The sequence below is a fragment of the Equus przewalskii genome, chromosome 15, assembly GCF_037783145.1.
Source record: "Equus przewalskii isolate Varuska chromosome 15, EquPr2, whole genome shotgun sequence".
In the NCBI taxonomy this organism is placed as follows: domain Eukaryota; kingdom Metazoa; phylum Chordata; class Mammalia; order Perissodactyla; family Equidae; genus Equus; species Equus przewalskii.
Genome location: NC_091845.1, coordinates 19,028,604 through 19,045,751, shown reverse-complemented (window position 1 = coordinate 19,045,751; position 17,148 = coordinate 19,028,604). Strand labels below are relative to the sequence as shown.

At 41.1% G+C, this 17,148-nt stretch overlaps 1 protein-coding gene across 3 annotated transcripts in view; it reads right to left on the bottom strand.

Annotated features, from left to right (window-relative positions):
• Positions 1 to 17,148, bottom strand: part of SHQ1 (SHQ1, H/ACA ribonucleoprotein assembly factor) — a 101,783-nt gene that overhangs the window by 70,120 nt on the left and 14,515 nt on the right. For all 3 annotated transcript variants that reach the window (XM_070576780.1, XM_008522262.2, XM_070576783.1), the window contains 2 exons: positions 10,820 to 10,932; positions 3,779 to 3,906 (listed from right to left, as the gene is read on the bottom strand). In XM_070576780.1, coding sequence (XP_070432881.1) covers positions 3,779 to 3,906; positions 10,820 to 10,932 — 241 coding nt within the window. The remainder of the gene's footprint in view (positions 1 to 3,778; positions 3,907 to 10,819; positions 10,933 to 17,148) is intronic.

Sequence of the window (17,148 nt, the reverse complement as noted above, 5' to 3'; positions counted from 1 at the left end):
GTCTTCTGTGGGTCAACAACTAAATCATCCATGATCTGTCTCCTCTCAGAGGAATACAAATCTGTCCACTACACTTTCTGGAAACAGATCAAGGAAACCAGAAGAAAATGTGCTGCATTCAGACCCTCGGCCTAAATGGGTAGCCCTGCGGTGCTACAACCTTCAAAGCTGACACTGACAGTGAGCTCTACAGACACTGAAGAGCTCACTGATGCCAAACAGGATGTCCCTGCGAGGAAGTTCATTGACTACAAATGTTATGTGGTGTCATAACAAGCAATCATGTGCCAAGATTCCTGGGCTGAGATTAACCACTGAAAGACAACATGGGAAATGTGGCAAGTCCATCCTCACGAAACCAGAGCTCAGTGGGAGCACAGCATTTAACATTTCCATTTACAAGCCCTTGGGGAGGAGGATCCGGATCACTACAAAACTGAAGATGTTCATAAAAGTCTCCGTGTTGTAACTCAGGGCTACGATGAAAATAACAAGAATCATAACCAAGACAAAGACAGAGAGCAAAGTTTGCCACTTAAGCTTATCTGGAACTGAGAACAATCCAGCTTAATATTTTATGAGAAGGATGAACCAAAGGTGCCCCCTCACCTGCACTGTCACATCTGCCTGGCAGTGCCTGATGAGGGAGCATTAAAGAGGCAACACCCCCCTCCCATGACACAGGGAGGAAGAAGGCATGGGAGGCAAAAAACAGAGAGGAAGAGGGAAAACCACAGCGGCAGCACGCTCCTTGAGTAGGCCGAGATCTTTAAGGTTGATTCTTTTCTCTCATATTTTATCCTGGGCCCACACACTTCAACTTATTCCTCCAATGCTGAGTGTCTCACATATTTGAACAAAAAGAAAATGAAACATTTCATTAACAGAGAACTTCCCCTTAAAGCCTTGTAAATGTACAAAAATTGTAACTTCACAGAGAAGCCATTCAATTCCTGGCTCTCCAGCCACTAATTTCACTCTATAACAATAATTCCCAACGTTAACAATATGCTAAGGATTTTAAGGACATCATCTCATTCAATCCTCATGACAACTCTTCAAGGTAGGTATAGGATTTCCACGGCAACCCAGAGAAGGTGGAAGATCACACAGCTAGCCTGCAGGGGAGCAAGGTGTTAAACCCCGAGCCCCACATTTACCTTATCTCCTATACTTAACCCTACACTTGGCGCATTTAGAAGAGAGACTTTCTGCACAATACGGAACTCAAGTTCTGCTACCTTAGATCATACGTCCTTGCTATTTTTAGAGATGATTTTTAGAATGAGTCACCATACTAGCTCCGTAGACTATGATTGTTCCTGAAGCGCCAGTCTGGATATATGCCACGGACCAGATGAAGGCGAAGGGTCAGGAATGCCAGTGGTTAAAGGGAAGAACTAGTTAATCTTCTGTTAAAATTATACATAGATTACTAACTCAAATCATGGCTCCCACAGAAAACAGGACCTAGAACAAGCTACAACTGATCAAACTAGAGCAAGCTAGAATTTAAATCAAAGGTAACGCCTTCTCCTGATTTTTAGGGCAACTAGCTCACCCTTGTGGACAGAAAACTCAACTACGCAACCACCAATTTCCTCCCACACCACCTCACTAAAACACTGCACTAAACCTGGGGAAACAGATTCCAACCAGTAGACAGCCTTGACGAGTGAAGTCTGAGCAAGCCTTCTCAGCAGAAGTACATGGCATATACAGACGACTGTCTAAATTGTATTAACCATCCTATACCTGAAAATTTGTCTGAATAATGCGGGAAGTCTCTGAAAGACCCTTAAACTTAAATCAAATACAAACACAAACCCAAGGATTTGTTGAAAACAATGTAACAAGAGTCACTATTTATAAACAAGTTTCTGTTGTGCAAGTACAGTCAATTCAAAAAGATTACAGTAGCAATTTTTGAATCTGGTAGAAACCACCAAAACTCTAACAAAACCTAACTACAAAAATATTTACTGCAGGGGCCGGCCCCATGGCCGAGTGGTTAAGTTTGCGTGCTGCTTCGGCGGCCCAGGGTTTCGCCGGTTCGGATCCTGCGTGCGGACATGGCACCACTCATCAGGTCATGTTGAGGTGGTGTCCCACATGCCACAACTAGAAGGACCCACAACTAAAATATACAACTATGTACTGGGGTGATTTGGGGAGAAAAACCAATTAAAAACAAAAAAAGATTGGCAACAGATGTTAGCTCAGGTGCCAATCTTTAAAAATATATATATATTTACTGCAATATTTATTCTATAAATATTTATTGAGTACCTATTATATAACAGGCACTAAGCTAGATACTGGAAAGAGAGCAAATAACAAGCTATTGCATTGCTATGCAGAGAATCAAAACACTGTGATGCAATAGAGACTTACAGCTACTTGAGAGTGAGTGATCAGAGAAGGCCACTGCAGAAAACTATAAACAACCCAAATGTCCATCAGTAGTGAACAGCCAAAACATTCATCAATCATGATACAAATAGGCAAGAGAATACTAAGCTGGCATTCACATAGAACCGCAAGTGCTGATATGGAAGATGTACAACATATACTACAATCAAGAGAAAGCAAGGTAAGAAGAGAGTGTATTTATGAGTCTATGTGTATAAATTTCTTAAAGCAAATATTTAGATGTGAGTATATGCATTAAAAATACTCCAAAATTGGGGGCCAGCCCCGCGGTGTAGTGGTTAAGTTCAGTGTGCTCCACTTTGGCAGCCTGGGTTCACAGGTTCAGATCTCGGGCATGGACCCACACCACTTGTCAGCCATGCTGCAGTGGCAACCCACATACAAAGTGGAGGAAGATGGACACAGATGTTAGCTGAGGACTAGTCTTCCTCAAACAAAAAAAGAGAAAGACTGGCAACAGATGTTAGCTCAGAGTGAATCTTCCTCAGCAGAAAAAAAAAAAATACCCCAAAATTGTTAACAGTGATTACTTTCAGGAAGAGGACTTTGGGAGGTCCTACATTCCGTTTAATGTATGTAGGTGTATGTGCAGATATACGCTTTCATTTTAACACTAAAATTTTATTTTTAATATATAAATAAAAGCCAAATCAATGTGACAGAAAACATGGGCCTTCTATTTTTGATCTATCTGAAACTGTTATAACTCTAATTTACAGACTTACTATAACAACCTCCAACTTAGAGAAGGTGGTAATAAAACGACCATCTAAAGAAAGGACTCTGTGGATAACATTTGGCCTAATGTTAAACATGATACAGCCATCTCCTGTGGCTCGTAAAACCCCCCAGCTCGGCTTTCATTGGTAAAAATTGGTCCACCTGCTCTCTGTAAGGTACAGATAATGAGGATAACTATTCCCACTTAAAAGCACTTGTGAAAAAATTAGGGCAGGCATATCAAATTCATTCAACAAAGGGAATGAAAACTGGGTCTTTTTTCCCACCATTACTAATACTCAAATGCCCTGACCACAGAGGAATATTCAGATCCCTCAAACAGATTATTCAACAACTAAAAATGTCCTGTGTGTTAATGTCCCTAAATTTACTTAAATAAAAATTTTAAAAGGACCCCAATGATTCAAAAGAAAAACACACTTCAAAAGAATTATCCAAGAAAAATAAGTCTAATTATTGAGCAGCATTTTCCAGTCCAGGGTGAAGGCCCCATTTCGAAAATCAGCAAACCAGAATAAGATCTGCACTCTACTAGTCAATTACAATTGTGTGCTTAATAACAGGGAAGGTGGTAAACAAATGAGCCTAATTTTGAGGTTCTTACCTAACGCAGCATGATTTTCTTGCTCCTGACTCTTTCCCAAAGAGGCTGTCATTTTTGAATAGATATCAGTCCACCAAGGATTATACTTCAAAATCTGTTCAACTGCCTCATCTTCAAAAAAGTCAGCACTGGAAAAAAAAAAAAAAATGTTGAATGGGCTTGTTACATAGAATTGGGCTGGTTTTCATTTTTTAAAATCTTAACTCATCACACTTGCACTAGAACTATAGATTGTTAATTCAAAGCACGTTTCAAGGAAAGACTGAGCACTATATTTACTTTTTTTGTGGTTACTAATCCCCATAAAACAAAAAGTGAGCATCTGACTAAAGGGATGTGACGTTTCCGACCTCTTTAGACAGAAGGTACGGAGAAGACCCGTCCCACCGCAAAGTCCCCTCCTTGTGCTGCAGTGGTGAGGGATGAAGCAAATCTGGACACACACAGACTAAGCCTAGCACTTGTGCTAGGTTTCTAAGTACCACAGATTTTGGTAAGGTTACAATAAAGGAAAGAATCTTTTAACTCTAGGAAAGAAAAATAAACACACAAATAGGAAATTCAGGATATTGCATATCCACAAAGAAGCTCCACACACACATCCATCACTTTTGAGCATATGCACTCATCTTCTTCCAAGATGCATTTTATTTAGCTATGCTAATCTTAATAGTTCCTTCATTTAAAACTACTGAAAAAAGATAAAAGCAACCTTTGTCGAGAACAGAAAACTAATTTTCCTGTACTTTACTTTCTCAGTTTTAACTTGAAAAGTAACTGTTACACTCAAAGTATACTCTGGAGGACACTCATTCAGAAATTAGAGGACACATTCAGAAAGTATGCTATCTTGCGCTCAAAGTTGGAAATCGCTATTCTTGGGAAAAGAATGACAAAACGTATAACTCATGATGACAAATTCATTCATATTTCAGTTAATTAGAAACTCAAGGAACTGGTTGTTTTGATAAGTTGGATTTTCTAGCTGATAGTTTTATGACCTCAAATACTTCTTTCTTTCAACAGAGATACTCAAGTCTTCTTAAAATTAGAAGTATCACTGATAACTTAGTGATGCTTTGTATGTGCCAAGCACAACACTAAATGCTTTTTGTCCATTATTTCCTTGAATCCGCACACCATCTCCATGGGCAGGGGCTACTATTTACACTCCCACTTTACACGGGAGTGGAATGGGGTGGAAACTGAAGGTTGGAAAAGTTGTAAATGATGGCCAAGGTCAGAGAACCAGTAAGAAGTATGGTCAAGATTTGGACTCACTTAAATCTTACTCTGGAATCCAAGCTATTAACCAATATAAACATTCTATTTTTATACTTGAGGAAATAAAGTACATATTGGACAAAACTGAATAGCAATTATCTTGAAATAGTAATTCTCAATATCAATTTTTGTCTAGTGCACAAGGCATATAAGACTAGGATAAAGAAGATGTTTTATAAACTAATCCCGCCAAGAGTCTCTTATTAGCTAATTCTCTCTCTTGAAAGTGAAGCAAAACTCTTTGGAATTGAGGCTCTACTACAGACTTTCACCCACAAATCAGGATGTGAACTTTTTACAGGAAATGAATTTCAAAAAGGTTAAGGAATAAGAGTAAATGGCTAAAATGCTAAATAAGCCAACAAAAAGGACTGACTTTGTGCCAGGTTCCAAGCTCTATGTTGGGCACTGGGGTTACGCTGCTGACAAGACACAGGCAGGCCTGGCCCTCAGAGTCTCATGGGAGACTCAAACAATTACAATACAGAGTAAGTGCCATGACATAACAGTACAAGAGTCTGCACAAAATGCGATGACAGGCGAGGTCCCTGGAGGGAATATCTAAGCCAACAGCTAAGTGATAATTAACAATTAACTAGATTAAGAGGGGTGGGAGAGAGTATTCTGGGCTGAAAGAAAAGTTAGCAAAGACTAGGAAAAAAGAAGTCACGTTTAAAAAAACAAGTTGAAAACAGCTGAAAATAATATGTTGTGGTGACAAGCCTGTAAGCCATGTTAAAAAATCTTGTAGATTTTTATCCCTAAGAACAACTAACACTTAAAAGCTTTTACAGAGAGGACTGACATCAGTGTGTTTTAGAACATCACTCTCACTGCCGTTTGCAAAATGGCTTAAAGGAACAAGCCCGCAGGAACGGAAATAACGATGGCCGAGAAGAGGTTAGTGGCAGTAGACGTGGAGCAAAGTACACCGGTCTGACCTATAGTCAGAAGGTGGAATTCTCGGGATGGAAGGCTTGAGGGAGCCAGGAGTCAAGGCTGATGCTCAGGATTCTGGCCTCAAGAATTCAGTGGACAAGTGTACTCCTTGTTGAGACAGGAACATGGGACACTAACAGACCTGAGTGAAAAGGTAATGACTTCTGCTTGGAACACACTGAGTTTGAGGTGTCCTGTAGGACATACAGGGACCTGTTCAATAGGCTGTTAGGTATACAAATCTGAGGCTCAAGAGAGACACATGGGAGTCATGAGCATTTAAACAGTTACTAAGGCCAAAGAAGAGGACAGAATCGCCCAGCGAGAACTCGCCGAGTGAGAGAAAAGGGTGTTGGAACTGGAGCACTGAGGACATTTAAGTCAAGGGTAGAAGATAAAGAGCTCATCTGAAAAGATGCTGGGTTTTTCCCCCAGGAGAAAAATGATGAGAAAAAAATGCCTTTGTCAAACGATGTCTCTACCACCTCCAGGCCCCCCCAAAAAAAGTCAAAATGTTTAAGTGATTATTTTGAGTAAAATCACTAATACAGTCCCAGTAATCTAAACTGTTATGGGTTATTCTTTACACTGTCCGTGATTTAAGAGTTTTGTAAACAGGATCTGAGGTTGACTGATGTTCTACTTTCGGAATGAATTACTGTCAAGTTTTTAAATGCCATTAATTCAACAAGCATCCACTGGGTGCCCTCTACATGCAGCATCAGGGAGAGAAAGATCGGTAGGACTCACTCCCTGCCCTTCACGACCCACAATTTAATGGGAACCACAGAGACAAACACAGAATGTCATAAAACAATGTGGCAAAAACAAGATGAGCTACCCCAGGAGCACTTTCTCCACCAGTCTGGAAGGCAGGGTGCCAGCGGGTGACAACTGAGCCCAGGCCTAAAGGATAAGTAAAAGTTCTTCAGGCAAGGTGGGACAGGGGAGAAAAGGGCCAGCAAAGGATACCCTGAGTAAAAGTGTGTGAGAAGCGGTGTGGGAAGGTGGGGAAATGCAGTCATTACTGCTGCAATAAAACTTGGGCAGGGAGTGGGAAAAGAGATGTTCCAGAGGCAGGCAGGGTCCAGATCACAGAGAACTTTCTGTATCATGCTAAGGCGTTAAGAGCTTATACTTTAAGCAAAGAACCCAGGAAGGGGTTAAGCAGATTTTCACGTTCAGCACATAAGTCGTCATACTGGTGGTCTTACAGCTGATGGATCTGCAGAAGTCCAGGCTGGAGTGAGAGACGCCCAGTTAGGAGACCGCTGCAATGAGCCAGACACAGACAAGGACCGGGAACTGACCGGAGTGAAGGAAACCGCAAAGAGCATAGGCACAACTTCAGGATTGACTGAAAGTGTGGGATAGGAAAGAAGGCAAAGAGGAATCCCAGGTTTCTAACCTGGATGATGGGGGTGAAACATGGGGCACTGCACCACGTAGAAAATTCAGGAAGACTTTACAGGTAAAATGATGAGTTCCATTTTGAACATGTTGAAATAGAGGAGGCAGTGAGATGCCTAGTCGCTCTCTAAACCCTAAGCCTGGCTTTTCTTCTCAGCACTTATCACAGTCGAAATACTGTCTACTTCCCCGCTAGAAGGCAAGCCCCAGGAGTGCAGCTCCCTGGGTGGCCTGACCACACTCTCCTTGCTGCCTGCAACACTGCCTGGCATGGAGGTCATTCAAACAGGTATTTCTCGAACAATCAAGTGCAGACATGAAAGAAGGAATCAGTGAAATGTTATTCTACTGCTTCGCCCCAAGCTCGCCACTGTGAGCAGAGAGCCCCCTGGAAGCAGGTGACCCTCTTCTCAGCCTCGTAATTACTACCTGTGGTTTTGAGATCTCAACAAATCCAAGTGCCTGGTCAGTATACCATCTTCTTTAATAAATTCCTAGCCCTGTAAATTCCATTTAAAATGGCACCCAAATGCTTTATGATCATTTTTGTCCCTTTTCTTATCTGTCAGATATTTTGACTGTTGACTAAATTCTTTTATTTTCCAAAGAAGGAAATAGGTAAGATTTTATGAATTGTTGAAGTAAAAAATATGCCAACAATTATAAAACAATTTGCCTGGGAAGGGCAAAAAACCACTCTCGGCAAGAGAAATATGAACACTTGGCTGTAATAAGCAAAAGAGGAAAGACTATTAAAGAATGTTTCAAGACGCCTTCAACATACTTTACTGTAAAAATAACGCCCAAAAAGAATTATAAATGGCAAGGAATGGATAACCAAAAAAAATAAATGTTTATGGGTCATCTATATGCCCAGCATTCTGATGAGTTACAAAATTTGGGCAGGGGGTGGGGTGGGAGGGAGATCACACACTGGCACCCAGATTTTACAACAAAGGACTTTTAAAACAATAATAACCCAAAGTCATTTATATGTGCCTTTGAAAAGTATAAATTTTTCTATACAATCAATTTACCTCACTGTGTTCAGTTCTGGAGTGAAATTAAGGGGCCAGCCCCATGGCCGAGTGGTTAAGTTCGCATGCTCTGCTGCGGTGGCCCAGGGTTTCGCCCATTTGGATCCTGGGCATGGACATGACACCACTCAACAGGCCACGCTGAGGCAGCATCCCATGTGCCACAACTAGAAGCACCCCCAACTGAAATATACAACTATGTACTGGGAGGAGTGGGAGAGAAAAAGCAGGGAAAAAAAAAAAAAGATTGGCAACAGTTTGTTAGCTCAGGTGCAATCTTTAAAAAAAAACAAAAGTTTAGAGTGAAATTAAAATTTGTTTTCCTTAAGCTCCCAAAACATCTGACAAAATGAGAAGACATTGTGACTTGTAAGGACAAGTCAAACAACTCGAAAATGTCATATATTACACTAATGTAATACATATTATGTATTACACATCTATTACATTTACATATATAAATGTATAACACACGCAATGTATTATTTGCATGGTAGATAAGAATTTAAAGTAAATCTTTTCTTCCACTGTATTAACCATTAAGAACAACAAAAAAAGCACTGAGCTAAAAAAATTTTAATAAAAATTTAAAAGTATTTTACTTGCACTTCATTTAATATTAACACATTTGCATGAGTCAGTCGGCTAGTATGAATAATGAGTAATAAATAACACAAAAATTGCAGTTAGCCAGTCTTATTGCTGCCAGAAAAGTCACAAAGAACCTGTACCTCATGGCTCCCACTCTCCAACTTGCCCATGACTAAATTTAAACCACTCATGGACGAGGACCTCTTCCTTGAGAAATGGAAAGAACATTTCATGCATACTATTAAAGAAAATGAGCTTCCGGATAAGCAACACAGAAGCTGGAGGAAAATAAGGGCTGCTTATAATACCACACTGCTAACTAGAAATTCCAATTTCCTAATTCTCTCAGGCCATATAGTTATTCTTCTAGTTTTAGAAGAGAAGAGATAGGACAGTTCTTCTAATTAAGCTCCCTCCCTCTTGAAATTTCAGTCTTGTAAAGTTCATTCTGTTTTCATGCTTGCCCAAGAAATTTGCTGACAGTGAAATTTCCACTTTAAATATTCAGCATGATTTTAAATAGGTTTCTTCAAATTACTCTTCAGTGGACCTTTAAAACCATAATTGGAGAGAGAAAGGTAATTAGAAAGGGCAAAGTAAACGGAGCTGAATCTCTCAGCTGTCCCGCAAACATAACACACCCTGCTCTTACCCCGTTTCCCTTAGGATGCAGAACAGTCCGACCATTTATCACTACACATCACTCAATGCATCTGCACATCACAAGATATATTTCTGCCATTCCAATTAGTCTCCCACTGTGTCACAGGAGATAGAATGTTAATCAAAAGAGCAACAGCAGTTCAACTGAAATAGTCGACATGAAAAGGAAATACAAAATGACAAATGGAAAGACTCTTCTCAAGCCCTGGCCAAGCCACTTAGTAGTGGTGTGACCTTGGGCAAGTCCCTTAACCTCTTTTCGTCAGCTGTTGTGAAAAGTGAATTACATAATCACATGAGAGCACTTGATAAGCTGAAAGCACTATACAAATATAAGGGAAGATGATGATTATAGCTGCATATATAACAGTTTGGAAATTGTTGGCCCAGAGCTTGGGAAGAATAATAATTGAGGTCTCCATCAACATCGACACACATCCTAGGGGAGCCCACACAGGCCAGATGACAATCACTTCCTTGGAAGAAGTACTGTTATCCTGGCCAATGAGACACATCACAATCTCCCCTCTAGTGATTATTTACCTATCCTTAATTAGATAAGTTCCCTAGGCAAATATAAGCCTACTAGAGATGCTTTATGGCTAAAGACACATTAATGCAGGTGGGAAATAGAGCAAAACTTAAAATTAGATTTTATTTATACCCGACCACAAAGAATAATTATTTGTTAATTTGAAATAGATCCTTGATTACAGGCGCTGGTGGATGAAAGTATTAGGAAATCTGTGGATCAGCCAAGAAATGCAGTTATATGCAGATTCAAATTCTTCAAGACCCTTAATCATAACAAGTCTACTTAAAAGAACTGTAAATATTCTCAGGCATTCAGCGTTCTATTTTTATGCCTGGAGAGAAAAACTCAATGAAGTGTATTAGAAGAGTACTCTTGCTGTAGTGAACTGCTAAGAAGCAACATCTGACAAAGATCACAGAGGTGTAACAGTTGTAGGTTCAGTCAAATGTCAATTAAGGTCTTGAGCCATCACTGATTTCTAGAATCCACAAAGCACAGGCCTAGCATAGTTAAAAAGACACTCAAAAAATTTTAAATAAATGTCAAGTAAGCTATGTAATCCTCAAAAAACTCAGTACTCACAGATAATGGTCAGGATCAAATTTGGCCAGCTCAGCAGCCAGGCGTTTCCGCCTTCGTTCAGTGGCAGGAGTGAAATCTGGATCCTTAATATCAATAACATCACTCAGTTCATCCTAAGGACACCCAGAAAAGAAAGAATAATTGTTTTAGAACTGAAAAACCTAATTTTGCACAAAATGCCGACACACAGGAAGAATCTGGTTGATCAGTAAGCCATGGTGCCACCTGTGACACTTAGATTCAGAGCCTGCAAGTGTTTGTTAAACAACTACTACTTGCCAGGCCCTGCAGGAACCTTTCACATAAATTCTCCCATTTAATCCTTACAACACACTGATTAACATATACTAAGCCTATAAAAAGTTTAACATAAAAAAAAACCAGAATAAACCCCTGCAAGCAAACAGAAACATATAATTCTCTACTCACTCCCTATCTACTGCTAGAGATTTGAAAGTTATTAAAGGCATGTTGGAATAAACTTCAGGACCCAAGATGGAGCTGCTCCTGCCAACACTTAGATAACTTCCGTCTCGCTGTGAATGCTCTGCTTGACCGGAATGCAGGCTATCCAGTCAGCCAACCCCCAAGCCCCAAATGTCAACTCTGGGCTCCACATTTACTTCCTTGTTCCTTCTCACTCCAAACAAGGTTGACTAAGCGGCCCCAGCCAGATATTTTCCAGTTGTCTCTTCGTTTTTCTTTATTCCTCATCCTATAAAAGCTTCCGCCTTCTGCCCCATTCTGCAGTTCTCCAAATGGAGACTGTCCACTTCATCAAGTGTTAAATAAAGTTTGTTTGTATCACCTAAATTGTCTTCTTTAATCATTTTTTACAGGTGAATGGTTTGACTATCAGAAATCCACACAGTGCTTTTGTTTCATCCTATGGTCTCGCTCAGCTGGTCTCAAATAAGGATGACCATACAACACTTATGCACAAAACTGTGGACATTCTACTTTATGAGCAGATCTTTGAATTTTTAAGGCAACTGTGATGTATATGCCTTTCCATTTGAAAATTTGAAAATCTAATCCTAATTAATATTCAACTTCACTATAATCATCTTCACCTAGATATATATATACACTGATATGTAGCACGTTTCCCAAGCCAAATCCTGCAAAAAAACAGATATCTTAGGGAAACTGCCTAGGATACCACATGGTCTTTTTTCTCTTGATTGGAATTATGAAGCAAAGAAATCTTTTACAGTGCAAAATATTCCCAGAACTATATCTTTTTCACTTTCTTCAACCCCTCCCCCCTACTCCTACTACCAACCCCAAGCGAGAAGTATGGAAACTGGAAGAAGCTTAAAGAATATTAGCTGAAAAGAAATCATGGGAAAGAACTTGGCAGAGAGTTGTGGACATAAACTGTTAAAAATTTGTAAATGGAAAGACAGGTTAGTGCCTAGTAATCAGGCCTAAAGTCGACAGCTGTAATGCAAAATCATTACAAGGCAATGAGCGAGGCTGAACTAGCCAGGAAGAGATGACGACACAGCCTCCCCACACAATCAAAATTGCTGCATTAAAAGAAAAAATTCTTTCACCCCTACCACAATCCGTTTAGGTCAAATAATATCAACAACATTGAATCTAAGCACATTCTAAAACAATGAAAGGGCCCAGGGAACTTTCTGGAAGTCATATCCAGAACATCTTAATACTTGTAAGTACAAACATTCTGGGCAAAAATCAGATGACTGGCTGCCCCCAAACTTATAAAACTTTGCATTCCAAAAGTTCTTTTACAATTTACTTTTGGGAGACATAGATGTATTTTCTTATAGAAATACTATTATAAATAGTAATTAGATTCTCGGGGCAACCCACAAGTTTATCCACTTGACAATAAACTTGAAATAGAACACTCTCCATACAAAGAGTTTAACAAGCGCTCAGCAATGTTTCCATGGGAAAATACTTTCAGACTTCCAGCTCACTCCACCAGAAGCATCTCTTTCCCCAGAAGTGCAACCTGGGCTCTTCCTCGCTTCCCCACTTCCTCACCTGCCTCAAATGAGCTGCTCCAGCCGCAGAGCTGAGCAAGGCCATTGATGCAGACCCTGGAGGAGAGGAGCTGTACTGGAGCTGCAGGACTGACCTCAGCTAGATGGATGCCTGGAGAGCCGTGTCCTGCCCCTGGACCCCACGTCCCTCTCCCCAGCACCCTGAGGCACACACCCTCTTTCCTCCTCCTAGCTCCAAGGAGTTCCCTGCCCGCCCCCTCTTTCTCTCTCTCACACACACACTTCTGAAAGCACGCTGATGAAGTAGAAAAAACGTGACTTTGGAGTTAGACAAGCCTGAACTTAAAAGCCAGCTCCAGTCTACTTGAACAACCTCTCTGACCACCCTCAGCCTCCTGACTGTAAAACAAGTGACAATGCCATCATAGGGCTGGGTATTAGTTCTCTTGCTGCCATAATAAATTACTATAAACAGTGGCTTCACGCAACACAAATTTATTCTCTTACAGCTCTGGAGGTCAGAAGTCCAACGCCAGTCTCACCAGGCTAAAACGAAGGTGAAGGCAGGGCTGGTCCCTTTCCGGAGGTTCTGGGGAGATTCTGTTTCTTTGCCTTTTCTATCCTAGAAGCCGGCTGTCCTCACTCCTTGGCCCACCGCCCCATCACGAAGCCTCTCCCCCATGGGCCTCCGTCATCGCACGGCTTTCTCCTTTCCTCTTTGACACTCTTTCCTCCCTCTTATAAGGATCTGGTGATTAGACAGGGCCCATCTGGATAAGCCAGGATAATGGCCCCTGCACGAGATCTTTCATCACATCTGCCAAGTCCCTTTTGCCATGTAATGTAACATATTCACATGTTCCAGGGATTAGCCTGTGGACATCTTGCGGGGGCACATCATTCCGTCGACTACAGGCTGTTGTGAAGATTAAATGAAATAATACAAGTAAAGGCATCAAGTACAGGGCTTGACACATTCAATAACGTTGGTTTCCTTTCTCTCTGTCCCTATTCCACTGCTGTTCCCTGTTCCTCAAAGGCTGACTTCCTACTGAGCATACATATCATCCCTCCCCTTCAGTTTCCTCACTTGCTGGCAGCAATAAGAAAAAAAAAAACTGGGGAAAAAAAAAAACAACAGGGATTAAAATGCCCCACTTCATTATTTCATGTGGACCAGATATAAAGTCATATAATCAGTGAATCATGGTAGATAATTCTACATTTCAGAGGATAATGGACTGAAGCAACCACAGGCATTTCAAAACACTAACCACACTGAGAAGAAACCCAGACTCTTGCACAGCTCAAAGCTCTGTATCATCTAGCCCATTTCCTGCTTCAACCTCACCTCCTACCTGCCCCTTCTGGCTCAAATACACCCGAGCCACACACAAGACCTCATTCCATTTCTGGAACTCTGAGCCTTTTCTTTTTCTTTTAAATTTTTCTTTTTTTTTTTTTTTGAGGAAGATCAGTCCTGAGCTAACATCTGCTGCCAATCCTCCTCTTTTTGCTGAGCAAGACTGGCCCGGAGCTAACATCCGTGACCATCTCCCTGTACTTTATATGTGGGACGCCTGCCACAGCATGGCTTGATAAGGGGTGTGTAGGTCTGCATCTGGGATCTGAACCGGCGAACCCCGGACCGCCGAAGTGGAACATGCGCACTTAACCACTGTGCCTGAGCCTTTTCATGTACAGTACCCTTCTCATCTTTCAGGACTTGGTGCAAATGTCACGTCCTCAAAGTGGCCTTCTCTGGGCATCCCAGCCAAAGGAGGACCCTTCAGTCTCTCACAGCGCCCCATCCTTTTCCTTCACTTGTCACTATCTGAAATTATCTTATTTGTTTGTGGTTTACATGATGACTGTCTCTCTCTCCACTAGAACATTCCATGAGGGCAGGGGTCTAGACCATCTTCTTCCTTACTGTACCCCCAGCACTGTGCCCATGTTCAGTATTAAATCATTCATTCAGCGAGTAGTGCCTGAGGGCCTGCTCTGGGCTAGACACTGTTCTGGGTGCTGAAGCTCCAGCAATAAACACAAAGACACGTTCATGGGAACGAGAACTAAATGGTCGGAAGGCAGTCATCCTCCCTTCTCCTCTGCCCCCTTGCCTCCAGACTCAGGCCTCCACATACAGCTATGCGTCTGTACCCCGCAGAACGTGACTGTGCAAAGCAGTACAAGCCCCACACAGGCTCGCCCTCGGCACAATCACACACAGTGGCCCTGTTCAAACTGAACCCTCAAGAGAAACTGGAACAAACTAAAAAGCAAAGTAGAGAAATTTGTCTAAGGCATCATTCAACCAAAGGGGAGGAAGAAAAGAGGATGAGAAATGTTACACTACAGCAGGAAAAAAGTGATTCTCTTTTTTAAAAAAGAGCATTACGAGGCCGCTGTTATCAGAGCTATTTAAAGATGGGCATTGCCAAGAAAAGGTCCTGTAGGATTGAAATCAGGCTTATGTACATTTCGGCAGCGTTAAGGCAGAGACTAGCCAAGGAAAACGAAGAACTGTGTGCACATCTGGCCAGCAGGTCTCCTGGAAACAACAGCCTCAGGTCCCCAGTGCAGCTGAGGGAAGGAGAGGCCAGCAAGCCAGAGGCCTGCGGCTGCTGGCAGCAGTGGTCCCGGGAGCTTGCTGGGTTGGCGCCCACAGCCTCTAGGATTGTTGCTGCTGGCAGCCGCCGCTGCCAGAAGCTTGTTGTGAAGCCCTGACTTTGAGCAGCCAGGGCAGTTTTCCAAAGGTGCCCTGGTGGCTGGCAGCAATTTCAGAAAGGAAAAAAAGAAGGGATATGGGTGGGTGTGTGTGTGCATGCGTGCGTGCGTGTGTGTGTGTGTGTGTGTGTGTGTGTGTGTGTGTATAGGGTGTGGGATATTGAAAGGTAATTTGTTTCAACAAAAAATATGTTTATTTTCTTCTCATTATAAAGTACAGAAGTTCACAAGCAAACCCTATGTAAATGCTTGGAAGGGGGAAAAAATGAATGACTAGAGCCCCCCCCCCCCCCACAAATGGTTAAATCATTCAATTAAGAGAAGATATCTGGATACTAGAACTATGGATGATGTTTTCCTTTCTTTGTTATATTATATTTTTATAACGAATATATTTTGCTTTTATCATAAGGGAAAATAAAGCTATTTTTCATTTAAGAGGGAAAAAAAGAGACCGTAAAAATACTAGTAAAATATGAGTAGTCAACAAAACTTTATGACTATTTTCTCATCCAAAGGCAGAACTAGAGAAACTCTAAACTTGTGAGAAAACATTATTTGAGAAAATGGTGAAGTTTCTTAAAGCTCTTATTTATGCAGTAATCGTTTCAGTTTCTTTTGGCTGATTTACTAGTAGAAAAAGGGTCATATTGTTAATCCTACAGGATCACTCAGTTTCTAAGCACGTCGTATGAATGTCACAAATAGCGCAGTTATAAATGCAAGAGAACTCTGCAAGTAATAGCATTACGTAAGATTTTTGTGGCACTCTCTCATAAAACACATCTACCTTAATACTCCAAAGAGAGTGTCCTTTAGTTCTTGGCATCCTTGGTTCACATATGATTTTTGAAAGTTCTGGTATTTCCTAATTGTCACGAATGACACCACAGTCCTCAAATTTAATTCATGTAAGAAAACACAATAATCTTTAAAGACTATATACGTCCATTGGTTTGTCCACTGGTAAAATGTGCACATCTACCAGCAATGATGTCATGATGGAATGGTTAATATGGAGCCGATACACACAAGAGCCCAGCACAGCGCCTGGCACAGGGACACACTCAATAGCTGTTAGCAGTTGCTGCCCAGAAACTAGAGGTCCATTCTGTTACCCAAATACCCTGCAGAGGGGAGAGCTTCAGGATTCAGACTCTTTGAAGAGTTTAGAAAAGTACTATGGTACACATACCTACCATATTTTATTTAACCCCATATGAGAAGTCTGGGGCAGCACCCCATATTGAAATATGTAACTATTTCAGCAAAATTTCTGAAAATGCACACTAAGTGGGATAAAAAAAAAAATAACTACTAAAAGACTCACATCAGATCAGCTTTGCCACCAAGCTAAACATTAAAAAGCTGTTAGTTTCAGAACTCTGTGATCCCAATAGTGCACACATGGGTTAATAAACCTGTACTACTATTGTATTACTATTGACATTACCCCTTAGAGTTTCCTCACTTGCACAGCTTTTTTTTCCTACATTGAGGAAAATAGGCATTCAAATTGTTTAGAATAGCAATGTTCACTCAATCAAAATTTGAAGAACAATTTAATGATTTTAGATTTTAGCATCAAGCTAAATGCTCAGAAATACATAATAAATATTC